Below are 19797 nucleotides of genomic sequence, written 5' to 3' on the forward strand. Positions count from 1 at the left end.
CGCGAGCCGCGTCTACTCGTGGCGTTGATGCTTGCAACAACACCGAGTTGCAACCCTGGTCTCGTGCTGCTGCTCTGGTTTGCATCCATATAGGCTTTCTGTCCGCGTCTGCTTCTCGAGATACCCTTCTTTCGTTGTTCTAGACGCGTTTAATTCAATTCTCTCCCCAACATTTCCTATTGCACCTTTCTCCACCTCCCATTTCAAACAACCACACCACCATGTCCGGCATCCTGAGCAGCCTCACCGGCGTCCTAAGCTCCCTCGGCGGCAAGATCCAAGGGGTAATCGACCGCCTGTTCCCCCCCGAAAAGCGCGCCGAATGGATCTCCCGACTGCAAGCCTTCGCCGTCTCCAACCCAAAACTAGCTGTGCGTTCTCGCCATTCCAAACCCAGCCCCCAATAATCACGCTAACACCACCCCACAGGGCTTCCTCCTCACCAACATCGCCCTCACCGGCCTCCCCCTCCTCACCTTCCTCGTCTTCACCCTCACCGTCTTCGTCTTCTCCCTCGCCGTCGCGCTGCTCGTCGGCCTGCTCGCCGCCCTCCTCTTCACCGCCTTCATGGTCGGCCTCGCGCTCCTCCTCGTCCTGCCCACCGTCTTCCTCACCACCATGGGCGCCACCTTCCTCTTCCTGTGGGGGCTCGGCGGGTACTACATCTTGATGTGGTTCAATGAGGGCTCGACGGGCCAGGCGCCGGAGGGCGATGCGATTGGGGATAAGCTGAATAGCTTGGCGGGCGGGCGGCTGGGGTTCTTGACGGAGGGGGGGAGAAAGAAGGAGAGGGGGGAGTTGCTGGAGGTGGGGAGTGCGGGGGAGGTGGGGGAGAATGCGGAGAGGGAGGCGCAGAGGGGGGTGGATGGGGTCAAGCAGAGGGCTGGGAAGGGGGCGAGTGCGAATGGGGATGCGAAGGGGGCGGATGCAAAGGGTGATAAGCGCGGGGACACAGAATAAGCAGAGGTGGACGAGGGCCAGGATCGGGCGGAGTACCGTGTGAGCGAGCACTGTGGCTTCATAGGCATAAATTGATGGCATTGGCCCTGCTTCTTCTCTACAGAGTACTATTCCGCGAACGTGTGAGACAGAGGTACATCCACGATGTCCATTTCCAGGCCCGGATAGGCCGTCTTGATGCACTTTACCGGTGCATCGAGAACCTCTGGGTCGCCTGTCCAGTGTTTATTAAGATGCAGCTTGTTCAACGACAGCGGCAAACTCAAGCTCAGAGCCTCTGCTGCTGATGACCCGAACAAGAACAGGCAATCGGTATGGAGAAACGTCAGCCTCTCAAACGCGACCAGGTCACAGTGCCAGTCGTTGGGGACCCACATTCCCTCAGGCCCGTTGGGACCAAGGAGTTCCTTCGTGTAGATGGTAAGGCTTTCCAAGGTACTGCTAGAAAGCGTGCGTAGGTGGCCGATGACGTCGAACGGAGTTGTCCAATCGTCGCCATCCTCGTTCGATATCAGGTAGCGCTCCTCGAAAGTGTAGCTGAACGACTTCAGTCTGGGGGATATTCCTAGTAGATACTTCATTGAGCTCTCCATTATAGCGCCTTGTAGTATCGCAATCGATATCAGATTCGAGATAGGGGGTGTCGGCCAAGCGCTGGGATCGATGCCATAGCCAGTACGCAACACCTCGAGCTCACTCAGGGCAGGCGTTTGAAGCCACGCCGGCACGCCTATCGACCCGAAATATCCCTCAGCATGGTGTGGGCCTAGATCCACGCTCAGCTTGCGGACTTTGGCGAAGTTATTCCTTCCGTGGCGATCGGAAAAGAAGTCTATGGGAAGCATGTCCAGGACCTCGGGGAAATAGCCATCCCCCAAGATAAAACTAAGGGTCTCAATGTTGGGCAGAAGAAGGAGCAGTAAAGCAACAAATGAGCTCCTTGCTTTGGAATTTACGGCTTCCCAGAGTTTCACGTCGAGAGGGACCTTCAGCTCACGTGCTTTCTGGAAGATTGGCTGCACGACTCGCTCCCCGAGTGGACTCCAGGAATAATGGCCTTTGCCTGGCAGGAATAGTTGGACGTATTTGACGTGCCTTGCTAGGCTTGCAGTGTCGAGCATGGTACGGACGAAGAGGCAGATGTAATCTGGGTAGCCGTATTCGCCGCCCATAGACGGCTCAGGGATCGTCAATGTTGAATACAGGATCGGAGTAACGAGACCATGGAACATGTGTGAAGCAAGTGAGATGCTGCGAAGGGTTTTGAGAGATTGATCATTCTGATGTGCGAATGAGAATATTTCGATAAGCAGCTCGTTTGGGAGACTTGGATGCTGTTGTCCTTGCCGTATTTCGCCAGGGCTATCGTTGGACACCATATTCTATCGGCATGAAATTTAAGCCAGCTGAGTTTTGACTAAGTTGAGATGGATTGTGTCGAGAAGTGAACACGGCTGGCAGCGTGTTGATGCTTAGTGGTGAGGCGTGTGTTGCCTAGTTGTCGGGGTTGTACATCCCAGTCCATTTCCCGTGTTGAGCCCTAGTTACAGCCTCAACACGGGGCTATGACTAAGCGAAACTGAGCTTAGGGATATGGCTTTTATGGACAGCCACTGAATTATTCTTTACGTCGTGTTTAGGATTTCAAAAGCTCATTGGGGTACTGTAAGCAGCGGTGAACGGATATGCCTAGACCTTTGGCAAGATAATGTCTCAAGAATTGTCTCGAGTAAAGGAGCGTCCGATATCTCACATTGGTTTATATAAGGGGGAGTACGGCTATGCTCGAAAGACATGCCTTTCCCCAGCTTCATCCAGTCTGAACAAGATCATGGTGCAAAAGACACCAGCTTACCGATGCCAGTGTACTCCGCCGCTGAGTCCATAGCTTCTTTCCAGTCCTCCAACGGAAACGTCTTCGCATCCACAAACTCTTCCCCTTTCGGAAACAGCCCTCTCTCCAGCATCTTCACAAACTGGAACATATCCTCCCTCTCATACATCAACTTCCCCTTCAGCGTAATATTATCCCCCACGAGCTTCCAACTCGAAGCAGGCACATCAACAAACCCCATCATACTAACCCTTCCCCCACGCCTCAGCGCCGCCACCGCGCTCTTCAAATGCGTCGACTTGCTCGCCGCAGGCGGCGTAAAATCCAACACCGCATCGATCGTCCCGAACGCCTGTAACGCCGCCGTATCCGTCTTCTCATCCCCCGAAATCCTCACCGTCTCAATACTCGCCCCCGGCGTCCCCATCTTAACATGCTCCCTCAGCGCCGCCAACTTCCCCTCATCCCTCCCCATCGCAATCACCCTCGCCCCCAACGCCACCGCAACCTGCACCCCCGCGCCCCCATACCCCCCCGTCGCCGGCGCCACCACGACCGTCTCGCCCGGCTCGACCCTGATATCCCTCAGCCCGCCGTACGGCACGAGCAAATGGCACATATACATCAAATCCTTGATTTCGTACCCCAACCCCGCACACAACCTCTCCTCATCCAGCGGCACGCAGTTCTCCAGCGGCATGCGCGCGTACTCGGCCCACACGCCATCGCGCCACACGTCGCGAAACAGCTTCTTGCTGCCCGCACGCGCGCCCTCGGAGATGGCGGTGAGGAAGAGCTCTCTGGGGTCGTCGCGGCCGCGCACGACACAGTCGACGAAGACGAGCTGGCCGACTGTGAGGGAAACCGCGTCCGGGCCCAGCGCAGCGACGCGGCCGATGGCGGAGGAGCCGCCGACGAGCGGTGTGGGGAAGCTGTAGGGGCGCGTGCCGTCGTAGACCTCGCGGTGGTAGGAGATTATGCCGGCTTGGAGGATGCGGAGGACGGCGCTGCCGGGGGTTGGGAGGGGGATGGGGACGGTGTGGAGGGAGAAGCCCGAGGAGCGGGTTGAGAGGACGAGGGCGCGGTGGTGGGGTGGGAGGGGGGATGTCATGGTGGGAATTGAGGTTTGAATCGTGTGGAGAGTGTCGGATTGTGGATTCTGGAATTTTGGAGTGTGGAATTGTGGAGAAGGTATAGTACAGTCCTGATGTTCTGGGCGATATCTTTTGGGGCTTTGAATGCTTTTTATATATGGGATAGCGATGGTCCCTCGAGCCGGATTGAGCGGGCTTACGCCCCTTAAACCCGCCCGCTGCTTGTGAAAGCCGCTTTTGCTCAAGGCCGACTGAACGGATTTTGTGAACGCCGAGTCCACGGCTTTGTAGGTTCTTTGTACGACTGATGCTCCGTTTCCTATAGAAGGGATACTCTTGCTCCTGATTTTGTCGAAGCTTGAGAAACTGGTGTGGAGTTTTTGATGTGGAAGCTCGAGAGGAGAATGGTCCATGGGACTATTGACTCAAGACTTGAGGAGTACGCAGCACTCAATACTACTGATTCCTCTTCACGTCCCAATGCTAGCTCCAGCTAGCTAACAAAACGGTAAACCAGGGCCAAACGCCTCATCCATGACGATATCCGCCGTCCCCAAGATATCATGGAACTGAAACCCATCAGCAAAACCCTGGAAATCGTCTTCTCCTGGTGTAAAGATATTCTCATCAAGCCGTGACCACTCCAACGGCGGCCCCGAGCGTGCCTGGATCATTGCATAGGACATCTGTAGACTATCCTTCGCACTCTGCGCCATATGCTGCTGCAACGAAGCACCCGATTCCGTGCACTCGGCCTGGCTCAGCGCAATGCTGAGCTTCATGTGCAGCCGTACGTTCGTTTCGCCGAATTGCATGCGCTGGGCTAGCTGCCGGCGTGCCTCTTTCACGGCATCAACGAGCATTTTCCGGTAGTTTGGGAGAAGGCACTGCGTGGTGGAGCTCGCTCCTGGTTCTTCGGCTTCGATGAGGAGCTCGGAAGTTAGGGCTAAAGACGCGTGGATGATGCGGCTTTTGAAGATGCCACTGCCGAGCGTCACAAGACGAGAAAATTCTTCGTCCAGCGTGGGCGAGAGCAAGGCTGTGGCGGCGTCGAGGCTCGTTTTCCGGGAGAAGTAGAACGTAGGGTTCGTACGCGCCCGACTGGCGAAAGGACGATGTAAAGCAAGCAGGAAGCGACGGATGAAAAGATCTCCTAGGTTTTGTTTGAAAACTGTGCCTTCGGCCTCGTTATCTCTCTTCACGCGAGTGCTGCATTCGCGGCAAGCGCTGTTTATTACAGAGCTTAGTGCGAGGATTTCGTCGTAGGGCGTCTCTGAGCAAAAGCCATTCATACGGCGGAGTATGTCAAGCCGTGGGCGTAGGCACCCAAATAAGGAACGCTGCAAGGATGTATCCGTTATCGTTATTTCTGGGCGTTGTCCAAGGACCCGAGTGCACTCGTCGATGTCCGTATCGTCGACGTTTGATGGGGGATCTGTGTCAAAGTCGTCGAAAGAAAGCGTTGGTGGTACTCCTGAATCTAATGACGCCTGTACATTCATCTCCATTATAGTAGCCCAGAGTCTTCTCCGTACTTCACCTTGTCTAACTCAGGGGAGAGCAGAACGATCAGCGCCGCTTCACGCATATCATCACGATATAGATGGGAGACTCACAGGATAGACAGTTTCACGAAATGTTTTGGGTCACGATGGAGACCCATTTGCATGGCTGTGTGGACAAGAGTACCAATGGCGATCCATGTCAAATCTCCGCTTATAGCCAGAGTCTGACGAGCAAGAAATAATAGGCACTGTACCTGCAGCCCACTAATGCTCAATCGGTCTTTTTCCATCGGTCCAGAGAGCCAGTTCTGTGCAGCGTACACCCACTGACATGCTGCCGAGCGGACCTTAGGATTTTCACAAGCCTCGCGGTGGAGACTAGATCCGATGGCAATAACAAGCTGGACCTTGAATTGAAGCGCACTAGCTGCCTCGGTTGGATTTCGCCAATATTGCTCATACTCGGTCCGGAAAGATGGGATGTGTAGAATGCGGAATGCTGATTCGAAGCGTGAAATATACAGGTGCACCGTCTGATCCGCAAGATCCCTCTCTGTTGCAGAAAAGATTGGTGCGGGACATGAGAAGCACCTGCTGGGCCGAGTCGTCTTCATGCTTTTAGCAAGGAGCTTGCACTTTTGAAGAGAAGCTCGTATCTCCGCTTTCAAGCACCTGACAACTTCGTCATCGGTGGAGTTACCGCTTTCACTACTCAGGAACGCCCCTATTCTTTTGAACTTAGACTATCAGTAGGAGTTGGCAGTTATGGGTAATAGATGCTAGAATTACCTCATGAGCAGCATTCGTCCAATGAGTTTGGCCGAACAGTCTGGACTTATTCAAAGCAAATTGTTTCTTTTGCGGCGAATGAACTACATTCCTGAAAGATGAAGTACCTGGTGGAGGAGAAACCAGAGGCGTCTCAGTAGCGCTGTCAGTAGCAGCACTAGAGAATGATTGCTCGAGCGGCCGAGGCCGGTGGTTGAGCTCGTTCGGTTCGTGTATTTCGTTCAAAGCTGGATCTAGAGGCTGGGCGAGCGATGGGTTCCCTCCGTTGCCACTACTTCCCCGAGTATTGAGTGGTATTGGTAAAGGTCTCGATTCAAGTTGCAGGATTGTATTGATACCCCGACTTGAGCTAGTCGGAGAAATCTGCAGGGGCGTGGTAAAAGAGGCTACCAAAGGCGGCACATTGGATTCTCTAGTATGCGCAGCAGTTCGCACAGGCCCAGGAGTGTAGACACAGGTAGTTTTGGACAAGACACAGTGACTACAGGGCTCTTTTCGATCGCACTTCACCTTACGCCGGCGGCATTCTTGGCAGGAACGAGTAGATCGACGACGATATCGCGGGGCTTTCGGGGTGCTCTCCGGTGCGGAAGATATCATAATCTTCTGAACGTCGGGAGAAGCACAATATGAGAAGTCGAGAACATGCCCCAGAATCCAGATAGAACAGACAGACAGGTGCAAGGTAGGACAGCTCTTGGGTTCGTTCGGCCTCGGGGTGTGTAGTTCTATCAAGCCTTGTCCTTTACTCCGGTGTACGTTCTTAACTCCGCCCTGGCCAATCAAATAACTACTTGTGCCGCGCCGCAACTCGGCCCCGGCGACCTGACTAACCTAGCCCAGACGCCTTGATCCTTCACAGTACACGAGTCAGCAGTGGCCGCCTTTCAATGACTCTGGTGGCATCATGTGTGATCTAATTTATGGAAAAGCAGTCAAACACAGTAGAGGGGCTAAGACAAAAGTGGCAATGTGAGCGGTCATAAAGATAAGACCAAAGTCTCGAATACGACCCTCTTCGATCTGATTGGCGAGAATAGCGAGCCGAGAATGACGACTTTCGCTCTTTGAATTATGCTATACATACATACCTTAGGCTCGGATATTTCTAATCATCCGAGTGGCGATAAGACCTACCTGTAGTCCTACTTCATTGAATTAATTTCCAGTGTTATAATTTGCTCATACATACGTACATACATACATATCTACATCCGTCATGCCAGGCCCGACACCTCCCCTCCTCCGCGTCGCCATCGTGGGTGGTGGCCCAGGGGGCTTGAGCTCCGCAATTGCCCTCTCCAAGCTCGAGAACGTCGAAGTGACCATTTACGAGCAAGCAAGGGAGCTGCGCGAGATCGGCGCCGGTATCCAAATCGGGTATAATTGTTGGAAAGTCCTGGAATTGCTGGGCGCCGAGGCCGATGTCAAAGGGCACGTGCAAGAAACCATTCTTCAGCGGTACATTTAGCGCATTTTCCATTCCGGTAAGGTCATTAGGCTGACAGCTCTAGTAATGGGCTTAATGGAGAAGTTTTGGGTGAACGTACTTCTACATCCGTGGAACCGCGATACCGCGGACAACGAGTAAGACGAACGCGCCTCCAAGCCGCGCTCATTAAGAAAGTTCCGCCGGGAGTCATTAAGTTGCGGAAACGACTTGCCTCATTGCAGAACATCGAGGGAGGAGGTTCTCGTCTTGTCTTTGAGGATGGCGAAGAGGTCGTCGCTGATCTAGTCATCGGAGGAGATGGAATCCGATCAGTGCGCTCCCCTTCGTTCTCCTGCTTCGTGGCTAACCATAAGATAACAGATTGTTCGTGCAAGTGTCTTCCCTAACCACGCTATCAAGTTTACCGGTAAGAGTCCTGATCTCAGGCCATTGTGCTGCTATTTATGCTCTCGCGAATAGGCAGGACAATTTGGCGTGTGATTATTCCCAAATCTCTCATTGTCGACATTCCCGAGATGATTGTGTCGACGGCCTGGTGGCATGGCCCAGCCGGCCATTTCTACAACTGCTTGGTCGATGATCCTGTCGAAACGCCAGAAGACCAGCAAATGTGGGAGATAGCTGTGCACAACGTTGTCCCTGCTGCGATGGTGAAGGAGAAGAGATTCAGTTGGGGCATACCTGCCACCAATGAGAGAGTTGAATCCCATTTCACTGAGTATGATCCAAGAGTACGAGATGCGCTCTCTAGAGTTCCCCAGGGACTATGGAAAGAGTTCTCGTCTTTCTCGGGCCCTAGACTGGAGAAAGTCGTGGCCTGGGATAAGGTTGTGTTGATCGGCGATGCGAGCCATCCCCTAACTGGTAAGACGTTCTTCGCAGCTGTGTACGTCGGAGATTAACCCGTCGAATCAGGTGCATTTGGCTCGGGCGCTGCTTTTGCTATGCAAGATAGTTGGATTCTAGCTCAGGCTATTGATTACACCCGGTCATTCCCTCAACCCCTCGCCTCGGCACTTGAAATATTTGACTCAGTTCGATCTCCGTACTATCTCAGAATGTTCGTTCCAAATTTCTTGCTCCTAAATGTTAAGGTCATTCCTCAGCTAATGTGTTCGCTGCCATCAAGGTATGAGCATCTCGACCAAATGGCAAAGATTGCTCAGGACGCAAAGATCAAGAATCCAGGCCAGACCTTTGAAGAAAGTCTGGACGTGAAAGTAAAGGCATTCGGCGGAGGAGCTTCAGCTAGCCTTTCGTGGATATATGAGTTAGATATCAAGGAGGTGTGGGAAGAGTACGTGAAAACGCACAAGAGTGATTGATACCGACGCTAGTAGACTAGGCATAGGAACTAGACTCGACTAGAAGCATGTAGAATATAAGGTAAAATGAGACCTCGGCCCAATAATCTCCGCTCAAGCGTGCAAAGCCAAAGCAGTACTAAAATGAATGGTCTCTCCATTCCGCGAGATGGTGTTACTATTTTCCGTCCGCCACAGTTTCCTCCCATCGCATGATCTGGCCTATATCAAGTTGAAAGACTTGTACAAAAAGCTAAAATATTTTCCACTAAGCTCGTGAATAATCTCCGAAATTGGAAAATGAAGTGAGGAAAAGAACAACGCGTTTTAGGCTGGTGGGAACGGGAAGAAATCAATGGACTCAGACCTCTTCTGGCAGAAGCTCTCTCAGAAACATTATGGCACTCTAGATGCCTCCTCCACTAAGGGTATAGATTTCGAGGTCAGGGAAAGCGGTCTGAGCGGATCTCGTCAATTCGACGAGTTGCTTTTCGGTGTACAAATCAAGCGTGAGAAGTTTTAGCTCACGAATCGAAAATGGCAGTATGCCATTCAAATCAGATCAGAAAGTTCTTGTATAGAGGCCTATAGATCTGCCGGGGGTGTTCCAAACAGGATAGGAGCGTCGATGTATAGAGACGATAGCTTTCCGAATATAACCAGGGAGGACTGCTCATAGATAGGAGAAACCAGATGGCTCGTAAACGTCGGCCTATGGTTGTGGTGAATTCTGAGCTTTTCCAAACTCTTGCTCGAGTGCTTCCTGAGCGCGTTGATAATCTTGATGGGCTTTTCATTTTGTCTCATATCGGAGTAGCTGTTATTGAAAGCGTAGCTAAAAAGATTGAGCTTTGCGCACCATGCCAGCAACATCTCCAGCGATTCAAGGTGGATTGGTGCTTCCAAAATACTGATCGAGGTGAGATTTGATGGGTTAACTGGAGGCCAAGGGCTTCCGGCGATCTTGGGAACGATATCACATCCGCTGTACTCTATCAACGAAGGGAGTCGGAATCCTGGCCCCGCTTCTGTTGGCAATCGTAGCTCAGTCTGTCTGAACGACAGTTCCCGGACTTTGGTGAGGATAGGAGTCGCGTAGGTGCTCGGTGCGAGGAGTTGTAATACTGAACATAGGCCTGGAACGCCAAAGTACGCAATAGAGCATGATGGCGATACCTAAAAACGCAAAACTTCTATATTAGGCAATAGGTACAGGACGAGAGCTGCCACCGCGTTCTTGTCTTTGAAGGTTTCTCTGACTGCCCAGAAGCGTCTGTCGAAAGGAAGAGGCAGCCCACGGATTTTACGAAGGACCCATTCTGTATCATCATAGCCTAGTGGATTAGAGACAGCTTTGGTGCTGAGCCTTAGAGTCGCGAATTTGAGATGCTTCGTTAGGCTTGGGTTGGCGAGTTTTATGCGGAGGAACAAGTGTATTTTCTCACGAGTACCTTCTCCGGAGTATGAGTCATTGGTATGGAGGCCATTGGTCTCGTCGCTATCACTGTTGCCGTCGTCGCTTTTGTAGTCGATAATTTCGCACTCGTCGCCTTGCAAGGGAGTAAATTCCCGGTCTGAGAACTCGGAATAAAGGATTGGCGTGACGAGATTGTGAAAAGCGTGAGAGGCGAGCGCAAGGTGACGCAAAGCCTTCAGCTTGTGATGCGGATGACTTTGGCGAACATGGGAGAATATCTCCATGAGCATCTCATTTGGCAGACTTGGAGGGCGCCTTTCCTGTGTATGGACAGCCGGGTGGGTGGACTCCATCTTGATTGATCATGCTGACAAGGGCGTCTGTATAATGGCTGGGCTTGTGTAAAGAAGAGCGGGGTTTGAGTTGAGATGGTAGAGGAAAAGAGAAACCTAGAAGTCGGAGGTTTGAAGGTTACACCAGACACAGACGTTTCCTAGATGTCCAACTAGGAAGTCACGTGCGATATAGCTGGATCCCCATTCTCAACTCTAGCATAGAGATAAACGGGGACTTGTATCACATATTAGCGTATCTCATCAAAAAAACCCCCCGCGTGAATTACAACCAGTATACATTCCTGAACCTCGCACGTCTCTTTTTCCTCGCATCCGCCAAGATCGCACTCCATGTGCGGCGCGCCCAAGATGCCGTGTTGTTGCTAATGTCCGAAGCTGTCGCCGTCTCTGCTGTTACACAGCGGCGGGCGGAGACTCCTTGTCAAAAGAAGCCTGACGCATGGTACTTTTTGCGGCGCTTGCGCGCCCAGGCTGACAATTCTTGCAAGGGGACCTGTCTTGCCGAAGCTCCAGGGGCTTGCTGGACGCAATGTCCATATTTGGTCTGCTGCATGTACTCCGTCCTGGTTAATGGGTCTCGAGGGCGATAGTACGAATTACGAATTGAACGCTGCGGACACGACTCTGGGGTGGAGCAAGGTGGTGGAACCATGGATCGCATGCAGTAAGGACAGCGGCACTGGATGCGGTTAGGCGGGAAAGGCTGACTTGTATTTCAACTTCAGCCCCTGCCCACAGCCACAACGGAGTCACCGCGAGGCACAGTAAAGGCAGGTAGCAGCAATGATGACTCCAAGAAGTGCGGGATGCAAGCCTCGTCGTATAGTTGAGATTTCATTGCCCTGTTTCTCCAGTGGTATCGAGGATTCACTCAGACTTGGCGGCTATTGAAAGGACGAGCAGAAGCGCTTGTATACTCTCGAAAACTCGACATTCCATCTCATATCACTGTTCGTTGGATCAGCCTTATTTGTTTCATCCAAATTCCATCAGCATAAAACCTCAAAAATGTATATCAAGACCGCCCGACTCGAAATCCGCGAGTTCACCCTCGACGACGTTCGCTCCTACTACAAGCTCGAATCCATCCCATCCGTCGCCCGCTACCAGTACAACGCCGAGCGCACCATGGAAGAATCCAAAGAACAAGTCGGAAATGCCATCGAAGCCCAAACCATTACGCCGCGGAAGGTATACGAACTTGCCGTAACGCAAGACGAGCGCTTTATCGGGAGAATCGGTGCGGTCGTGAAGGACGACCATGCGGTCATCTGGTATTCTTTTATGCCCGCCGTGCAGGGCAAGGGCTTTGCGACGGAGGCCGTGGAGGCGTTTCTTCCGGAGCTAGGCGACGGCCTCACCCTCGAAATCGAATGCGACCCGCGGAACGAGGCAAGCTGGAAGCTAGGTTTACGGTTGGGATTCAAGGAGATGGGTCGGGTGGAGAAGGTTGAGTTCTGCAAAGGCGAATGGGTGGATTCCTTGGTGATGCAAAGAGTGGTCCCCAAGGCTGGAGTGGAGGAAAAGAGCCCCGAAGGCGAGTAGCCTGCGCATTTCCACACTCGATTGTAAAAAGCTTCATTCTCCTCATGCACTTAGAATAACTAAAGATCAACCATCCGTCTCTTTAAAATTGCTACTCCGTTGTCGTTTCCAAGCTTGCCGCGTTCGGCATCATTTTGCCAAGAGATATTGCCAAGACATTTTTTCTCCACCACAACAACACCTTCGCACACTCGCAATGTAGCACTGGTACCGGTGAAACGGGTGATACAGGCTCTAAGTCATCTTTTCCTTAAGTGAAGCCACTTTCACCCTCTGGAAATCCAATTCGGGCTCGTAGTCGCCGTCCTGATCGCGCCCAGGTAGGCGGCTGCATACCTCCTCACTTGCGAACCCTCCAACGATTCCATGCGATTCCACGCCATTCCATGCGCTCCAAACAGCACGCGCTGATTGGCCCGAGAAATTGCGCTAGAGTCTTGGCAAATTCTAAGAACTACTTAAAGACGGCCGCCCCCCGCCCTTCCTCACTTCCGTCACAACCCACCTGCACTCTTCCCTTTTGTCGCATTTCTCATGTCACGCTTTGATCTGCTCTCTGTTCTCACTTCACTTCACTTCTTTTTCACTGTGGGCTTCTGGGGGTTTGGGGCTCGTTTGGTCCAGAGCAGCCTTCGTCGCTTCCTTGGGTGATTCCTCGGCCGACGTTGGTATTGGGACAAATCTGCTAGGAGCAGTGCTGTCTTGGGTGTTCGACATTGTCGGTTACCACTCACGGCCAAGGAGATTGAGGAAGATGACAACCTGGCCACCATGATGCTCGACTGTTGTAACGCTGTCCGGCAGGACTCTGCATATATTCGACCCGGGAATTGAAAAAATTCCACCATCTGGCTAGGGGTCACGACTGCTGGCGGCTCGCTCAAGCCATTCTTAGTGCAGAAGAGTTGCCACTTTTTGTGACCCCCCAAGCCTGCCACGGGAGGTCTGGTCCAACGTCAACGGGTGGAAGTCCCGTGTCCGCGTCGCTCAAAAGCTTTGGTTGCCCACCTCTGCTACGGCGACAGTCCGAGGGTACTGCGAGTCGGCCCGTGCTATAGGCCCCAGGCGGTCAACCGACGTTCGAGCAGTTTGCAATTGTCCTTCGAAATGAGGGTCGTGACGGCAGGAAAAGGGGTCCCTGCCGCGATTGCACGGATCCACAACATGCCCTTCTCTGGCTAGGGGAGACAAGCATGACTGACGGGGTTGTCTCTTTTCAAGTTGTCGATCTTAGCGGCAGCCTCTCTCTCGCGTTATTCGGAATTGAGATCCTTGGATAGATACCTTGGAAATCTTTCGGATGCAATCTTTGGAACCACAAATCGGCTTATGCTGTCTTTTGCCTCTCCCCTTTTATGGAGTTGGTGATTGGTTTTCTGCCTTCGGGTGGAATTCTTCTTTCTTGGAATTGGCTGTCTGACAGCAAGCGTCGCTCGTATTGCACTCTTTCGAGTTGACGTGATTCTACCTCTTTTTTCATTGAGCCTCTCATCTGGCATGGGATCTTGAAGAAGAAAGTCACTTGTTTGACGCTCCCCAACTTCTCTACGGTCAGAAGAACAGGTACGATGTAAGGCACCTCACACCAGAAATCAGATCTCTGGACTAAGAGTAGCGCTCATCATCCTCCTACAGAATTCTTCATAGCCTCAAGCTACCTACTACGACGAGCTTCCCCGCACCTCGATCTGCATAACACCTCCGCCAGCGATGCCAACAAAACAGCCGCTCCGCCGCATTCCCATCGTACATCCGTTAGCTGAGCCTGCAAAACCTCCAACTCTCCAGCCATCGCCGCACAACAGCACGCGCAAAGCACGCTATGCAATACAGCAAAGCCACATCCACGACGCCCTTCGTCCTCTCCACCCTCCGGGAGAGCTCCGTCGACTCCTCTCACGCCGAACGGGCGACGCGATTCAAACTGTCCCCTCCCTCCACCTCCATTCATGGTGATTGAATCTCCGCAGTCCCATCTCTGCCTCCAATAACCTCGAACACTCCCAGTGGACTGGTAATAGCCTTGTCGACGTGGCAGGCAACGAGTGCGGCCTGCACTACCATGGATAAGCCAATGCGCATGCTCGCCCGGCTTCTTTTGACGCTCGAGTACGTTCCTATGGCCACCACTTGTCTCCCCCGCTCTATATTCTTGCCAGCTTCGCGAAGGATAGAGCGCGATCGCGGAGCGTGGTCGCGCGTCCGCGAGTCTCTCCAGCGAAGGCATGTCGCGAAGCACTCGTGGAATCCGGCAACCTACGAAAATCGCACCACGCGCGAGAGCGGGAAACACACCATACGCGATAGAGCTTGGGCATGGGAGTCAGGCGAAGAGCTCGTGACACGTCCAAGCGAGGGCTTGTCTCGTCTGTTGGAGGATATAAAAGCGCGGCCTGCAGCTTCTCAGACTATAGAGGCGGCCTTCATGGTCGGTAGCGGCAATCAACACTCCCGCAATCAAGACCGAATGGTCTGCTGGGGCTTTCCTGGAGCAAACACACGCTCCAGCTGGACAATGGAGAAGTGGTGTGTGGAGCAAGCAACAAGGGCGCACTTCCCGTGCTATAGTGCAGAGCTTGCGTGCAGTGTAATCAAAAGATTAAAGTAATGATAGCCATAGTTTCCTTACGCTGTTGAAACGTCACTTTGCTGCTAACTGGTCTCTACGCATTACAGCTCATAATAAAGAGCACCACTGATGGTACACATCAATGGCGGAAGAGAAAGGCGCACCTCGTAAACGCTGACACTCATAGATCATCTGCACCATCAACTACATCCAGCCCTAGCCAGCTTCTCCAGTCTCCATGAATCTGATGTCTTCGATATTGTGCATCCACTCCCCCTCTCACCGCGGCACCGCGCTGCGGCCCATAGAGTGGAGTATTCGCAGCTTTTGAACACCCTCCGTCGCCAGAACGACGCCATTGGAAATGGTGACATTCATGGTTTGAACGATTCCACAAGACCAACACCATAAATGCGGAGGAAATCATGATTTTGAAAGCCAATTCCGCCCTGGCTACACCCCAACCATCACGTTTGTTTGTTCTGGTTTTTCCCACCAAAGGCCGCCAGGTCGCCAATTCCTCGATAGTGAACTTCTCAGGATAGCGGCCGAGGTTTTGTACCGGGACGAAGAGCGAAGTCACGAGGGCATGTGTGCTCAGGTGACATAGCATCCCAGCTATGTGGGAAAGAGGCGTGGATACGCAGGAGTTTCGCCGGAGAGGTGGAGGTCTGAATTCCGACGTCCCGTGATTCTTACGTGATATCGGGTCCTGGGGGGTATAAAACCTTTCGTCGACGTGGGGTTTTGGAGTCCACAAGGAGGGGAAGAGTGGGAGTGGAGGTTCAAAACGTCATTCATCAAACGCCATATGGTGAGTTTCTTGGCAACCAAAGCCATCGGATAACCCAATGGTTGCGGAGGAGTGGGTTGTGCTCGTGGTGGATCAAAATTGTTTTCGACAAAGATGTCACGGAGAAGTGTCTGGTCCGGCACTCTATCCACCCTTTGCGCTGATAATCCCCACCACTACCTAATCCCATACACCTTACACCTCCGCTAACTGTGACGACAGGCAAGACTCTCCAACTCTCCAACTCTCCATACCACCTCTCAGAATAGCTACCATAGTGCGTAGCCTCTCGATGCTGCTCTCCATCATCGCCACAAGACATTACCTCCGCACACCACTCCATAGCAAACCTCGGCTTTGGTTCTGATCCTTCCATCGCCAAAGATGGCCTGCGATTTGACAGCCAGGCTTGCCATGCCAGTGCTTCGCACCTAGCGTTTGATCGTCATTGTTTCTCGCCGATTTGCTCCTTATTACGGTAGCTTTCTCCTCTGCCCAGCACCCGGCTCCCCCATACTGGTGTATGTATTTCACTTTTGATGGGCGAAACGGTGCAAAACCTCTGCAGAAAGAGTTTGGAGTGGTAACTGGGGCGGTTATATACTACTCAGAGGAAAAGATTTGGGAGAGGTCAGGTGACGTAGGCGTGGTCAAATGACTACTACGGTAAGTGTCGACCGTGGCGGTGTGGAGGATGCGTGTAGTTGAGATAACCGGACGTGCTGTAAGCATCACGTGGTACCAGCACAGAGACAACGCAGACCCTCCAGCACATCCCATTCTCCCGAACCCCAGCCTGCGCGGTCCCAAACGTAGCTGAGTCTGAGTATGCCATTTCTGAGACAGACCCGTTGGTATTTGGAGCCCGTGCCGCTATTGTAGACATCACCGTTACGCCTGGTGTGAGTGTATAGGTCTGAATCTTGGAAGTTTCCCTTGGAAGAGGTGTTGAGGTAAGGGTAGAGCGAGGATAGAGTTGAGTGGAGGAAGGACAGCGTAAGTCGATATGAATGAGGTTATATGAGACATAATTTTCGGTTTCTGATTGTATGATGGACGTGTAGACGTGCTGATCTATAAAATGTGTTCTGGCTGCTACCAAAACTTTTACCTCACTAATGAGCTGGCAGAGGACAGCAATGGCGTAGAAGAGCCAGCTCAGAGCCCAGCATGGCGGCGACGTATGTAGTCTTACAACCAGGTCAGCAACAGCCACCTTCGCAGCTTGTCCGTAGAGTATAAATACCTCCCATTTCGTCTCCTAGAAAGTCAATTGCCCAAATCTCCAGTTTTCTCACCTCAATTCAAAGGCAAAGCAAACCATACCATTGCCCAGTTTCAAAGATGACCAGAAGCATGGAAGACCATCCAGAACAACACCAACTGGCATACCAAGTTCCTCGCGGCGTGATTTGGAGATGTCATCGGTGCAAAACTGATATGTTCACGTGGGAGGCGTGTTACAATTGCGGGCACTATAAGTGCTGGGACTGTCGCGAATTCTGATGTCTGGGGAGGAGAGAATGATGGGTAACATGAAACAGACAGAAATGTAGTATTCACAACTCTTTTCCATGATTTCTTCGTGATGCCATGGGTACGTTAGTCGCCGCCACCCCTACCTCAAAAACTTCTTTTCAATCTCCCTCATCTCCCCATCCCCCTGCAACTTAAACACCTCCTGCACACTCGCAATCTCCCCCTCGATCCCCTCAATGCCCCCTTCCTCCAAAATCCTCTTATACGTCCTCCTCACCGCCTCCACCACGGCTCTCACGGTATGATTCCCACAAATCACCAAACCCACCTTCCCCAGCTCCCCCGCCGCCTTAAACCCTAACTGCGGATAATTCGTCGGGATAATCACCACCGGCACCCTCCCATCCCACCTCTTACAAAACCCCACCACCTCATCCGGCGTGCGCGCCTTGCTATGGATCAGCACGGCATCCGCGCCCGCCTCTGCCCACGCGCCCGCGCGCTTCAGCGCCTCCTCCTCCCCATACCCCGCGATCAGCGCCTCGGTCCGCGCAATCACCAGCACGCTGCTCGCCGCCTTCGCCGCCGCGATCTTGCCCTGGAACTCGGCGATCCCGGCCAGTTTGCGCTTCGCGCCCGCGGGCTCTGCGCGCAGGCTGCTTTCTTTCGGGAAGACGTTGTCCTCGATGACGACGGCCGCCGCGCCGGCCTCCTCGTACTTGCGCACGACGTAGGTCAGGTTAACGGCGTTGCCGTAGCCCGTGTCGAGGTCGGCGATGAGTGGGAGGGGCTGGACTTCGCCCATGGCGCGCGTGGCTTCGAGGTGGGTCGAGACGGGCAGGATGGAGGCGTCGGGGACGGCGTAGGAGGCCGAGAGCTCGAAGCCCGAGACCCAAATGGCGGAGTAGCCGGCTTCGAAGGCGAGTTTGGCGGTTAGGGGGTTGTGGGCCGCCATGGCGATGGCGGGGGAGGAGGTGTTGGCGAGGGCGGCGCGGAGGGCGGCGATTTGGGCGGTTGCAGGGGGCATGGTGGTGGTGGTGGATGAGGCTACGGCGGAGAGAAGTCTTGAAGATGGGTATCGATTATGAGATGTCTTTCTGGAGAGGGAGTGATGGTGATGAGTCAGAGTTTGATGGAGATAGAGGGGAAGTAGAGGAGCTGATTGAAATGGGAGAAACGAATTTGAAGGGAGGCGTGGACTACGAAAGAGCATTAGGAAAGGCAGCACGGACTTGAATTCCCTTTATAGACCTTTACCTTGGTGTTTTTTGAGGATCCACTAGAATCACGGTTGGGTTGAAGTTAGATTGAAGTTGTTCGGAAGGTCGGCAGCGTAGCGGAGTTTAATCCCCGCCCACCCTGCATCAACACGCGTATCGCGTATCGATCTCCTATCAAATCGACGTCTAACAGATTCCTCATCCGCTCCTTGATGACGCCAGCAATGCTTGTCTCAATACCGGCATGAGGCTTATCAACCTCCAGGGTCCATTCCCCACACCTCAATGAATCATTCCCGCAGCTCGCGTGACTTATTCCTACATATAGAACCCTGAAATACACACATCCCTACATTTCCTCAACCTCAAGTTTTGTTTCATTTCTCCCAATTCGCACATTCCTCAACCTCAAGTTTTCTATCTCCCCTAATTCGCCCCTTTCCTCAACCTCACCTCCATCCCGTTCCTCCCCCCATCCCGCCCACAATCCCACCCACCATGTCCCAACCCCCAGCCCACCCCCCCGTCCCCGTCTACGTCCTCGGCCACTACAACGAAGCCGCCCTCGCCCTCCTCCAATCCACGCCCACCATCTCCCCCGTCCTGTTCACCGACCCCGCCCACACCGCCTGGCCCTTGCACGCCGTCGCCATCCTCATCCGCGCCCGCACGCGCCTCACGGCCGCCGACTTCGCCGCCGCCCCGAAGCTCAAATACGTCGTCAAGCAAGGCGTCGGCGTCGACGCCATCGACCTGGCCGCGGCCGCGCGCCACGGCGTCCGCGTCTACAACACGCCCGCCGTCAACGCCGAAGCCGTCGCCGAGCTGTCGCTGGCGCTCGCGCTGGCCGTCGCGCGGCGCGTGTGCGAGATGGACCGCGCGATCCGGCGCGGCGAGCGGCTGCTGCGCGCCGAGTGGTTCTCCAAGAGCCTGTACAAGACGACGGTGGGCGTGGTCGGGATGGGGAATATCGGCCGCGAGGTCGCCGCGAAGTGGCGGGGGGCGATGCAGGCGCGGGTCGTGGCGTACGACCCCTATTTCCCGGCGGAGGGCGGGTGGCCGGGGATCGAGCATGAGCGGGCGGTGACGCTGGGGGAGCTGTTGGAGGTGGCGGATGTGGTGACGGTGCATGTGCCGCTGACGGAGGGGACGAGGGGGTTGATTGGGAGGGAGGAGATGGCGCGCATGAAGGATGGGGCGATTTTGATTAATGCGGCAAGGGGAGGCGTTGTGGATGAGGAGGCGTTGTTGGAGGCGTTGCGGCGGAAGAAGTTTTGGGGCGTGGGGCTCGATGCGTGCAATGTGGAGCCGCCGACGCTGGAGGTGTATCGCGAGTTTTTGGAGCATGAGAATTTGGTTATGATGCCGCATGTGGGCGGGGATACGGTGGAGTGTCAGATTAGGAGTGGGTTGGCGGCGGTGGAGACGTTGATTGAAGCGATTGCAGGAGGTGAGCCGAAGGGGCGACAAGCTTGAGGT

The 19797-nt window shown here is 53.7% G+C and overlaps 10 protein-coding genes across 10 annotated transcripts; 5 read left to right on the forward strand and 5 right to left on the reverse strand.

Moving 5' to 3' along the window:
• Positions 1 to 51: 51 nt before the first annotated feature.
• Positions 52 to 960, forward strand: BDZ99DRAFT_569585 (uncharacterized protein; the record flags this gene model as incomplete). Its single annotated transcript, XM_033727899.1, has 2 exons — positions 52 to 371; positions 430 to 960. Exons 1-2 carry the CDS (start codon positions 222 to 224, stop codon positions 958 to 960), a joined length of 681 nt encoding a protein of 226 aa, XP_033578545.1. The 5' UTR covers positions 52 to 221.
• Positions 923 to 2350, reverse strand: BDZ99DRAFT_461608 (uncharacterized protein). Its single transcript, XM_033719655.1, has one exon. It carries the CDS (start codon positions 2337 to 2339, stop codon positions 1068 to 1070), a length of 1272 nt encoding a protein of 423 aa, XP_033578546.1. The 5' UTR covers positions 2340 to 2350; the 3' UTR covers positions 923 to 1067.
• A 304-nt stretch (positions 2351 to 2654) lies between these two features.
• On the reverse strand, positions 2655 to 3905 carry BDZ99DRAFT_507973 (GroES-like protein; the record flags this gene model as incomplete). The annotated part of the gene is made up of 1 exon (XM_033724288.1): positions 2655 to 3905. One exon carries the CDS (start codon positions 3903 to 3905, stop codon positions 2790 to 2792), a length of 1116 nt encoding a protein of 371 aa, XP_033578547.1. The 3' UTR covers positions 2655 to 2789.
• BDZ99DRAFT_507974 (uncharacterized protein) lies at positions 3897 to 6782 on the reverse strand (the record flags this gene model as incomplete). The annotated part of the gene is made up of 4 exons (XM_033724289.1): positions 3897 to 5433; positions 5505 to 6130; positions 6183 to 6545; positions 6585 to 6782. 4 exons carry the CDS (start codon positions 6780 to 6782, stop codon positions 4386 to 4388), a joined length of 2235 nt encoding a protein of 744 aa, XP_033578548.1. The 3' UTR covers positions 3897 to 4385.
• A 619-nt stretch (positions 6783 to 7401) lies between these two features.
• Positions 7402 to 8960, forward strand: BDZ99DRAFT_518845 (salicylate hydroxylase; the record flags this gene model as incomplete). The annotated part of the gene is made up of 5 exons (XM_033725346.1): positions 7402 to 7643; positions 7697 to 7946; positions 7996 to 8041; positions 8095 to 8499; positions 8551 to 8960. The coding sequence occupies 5 exons, from the start codon at positions 7402 to 7404 to the stop codon at positions 8958 to 8960; spliced, it is 1353 nt and encodes a 450-aa protein (XP_033578549.1).
• Positions 8961 to 9524: 564 nt separating this feature from the next.
• Positions 9525 to 10709, reverse strand: BDZ99DRAFT_569590 (uncharacterized protein; the record flags this gene model as incomplete). Its single annotated transcript, XM_033727901.1, has 2 exons — positions 9525 to 10041; positions 10153 to 10709. The coding sequence occupies 2 exons, from the start codon at positions 10707 to 10709 to the stop codon at positions 9525 to 9527; spliced, it is 1074 nt and encodes a 357-aa protein (XP_033578550.1).
• Positions 10710 to 11437: 728 nt separating this feature from the next.
• Positions 11438 to 12412, forward strand: BDZ99DRAFT_461610 (acetyltransferase). Its single transcript, XM_033719656.1, has one exon. It carries the CDS (start codon positions 11721 to 11723, stop codon positions 12255 to 12257), a length of 537 nt encoding a protein of 178 aa, XP_033578551.1. The 5' UTR covers positions 11438 to 11720; the 3' UTR covers positions 12258 to 12412.
• Positions 12413 to 14039: 1627 nt separating this feature from the next.
• Positions 14040 to 14889, forward strand: BDZ99DRAFT_461611 (uncharacterized protein). Its single transcript, XM_033719657.1, has one exon. It carries the CDS (start codon positions 14320 to 14322, stop codon positions 14863 to 14865), a length of 546 nt encoding a protein of 181 aa, XP_033578552.1. The 5' UTR covers positions 14040 to 14319; the 3' UTR covers positions 14866 to 14889.
• Positions 14890 to 17181: 2292 nt separating this feature from the next.
• Positions 17182 to 18400, reverse strand: BDZ99DRAFT_277590 (phosphoenolpyruvate phosphomutase). Its single transcript, XM_033713963.1, has 2 exons — positions 18331 to 18400; positions 17182 to 18195 (listed from the first exon to the last, which is right to left on the reverse strand). Exon 2 carries the CDS (start codon positions 18123 to 18125, stop codon positions 17238 to 17240), a length of 888 nt encoding a protein of 295 aa, XP_033578553.1. The 5' UTR covers positions 18126 to 18195; positions 18331 to 18400; the 3' UTR covers positions 17182 to 17237.
• A 416-nt stretch (positions 18401 to 18816) lies between these two features.
• On the forward strand, positions 18817 to 19794 carry BDZ99DRAFT_384337 (putative D-3-phosphoglycerate dehydrogenase; the record flags this gene model as incomplete). Its single annotated transcript, XM_033715373.1, has 1 exon — positions 18817 to 19794. The coding sequence occupies one exon, from the start codon at positions 18817 to 18819 to the stop codon at positions 19792 to 19794; it is 978 nt and encodes a 325-aa protein (XP_033578554.1).
• Positions 19795 to 19797: the final 3 nt, after the last annotated feature.

Source organism: Mytilinidion resinicola (genome assembly GCF_010093595.1).
Source record: "Mytilinidion resinicola strain CBS 304.34 unplaced genomic scaffold BDZ99scaffold_7, whole genome shotgun sequence".
Lineage (NCBI taxonomy): Eukaryota > Fungi > Ascomycota > Dothideomycetes > Mytilinidiales > Mytilinidiaceae > Mytilinidion > Mytilinidion resinicola.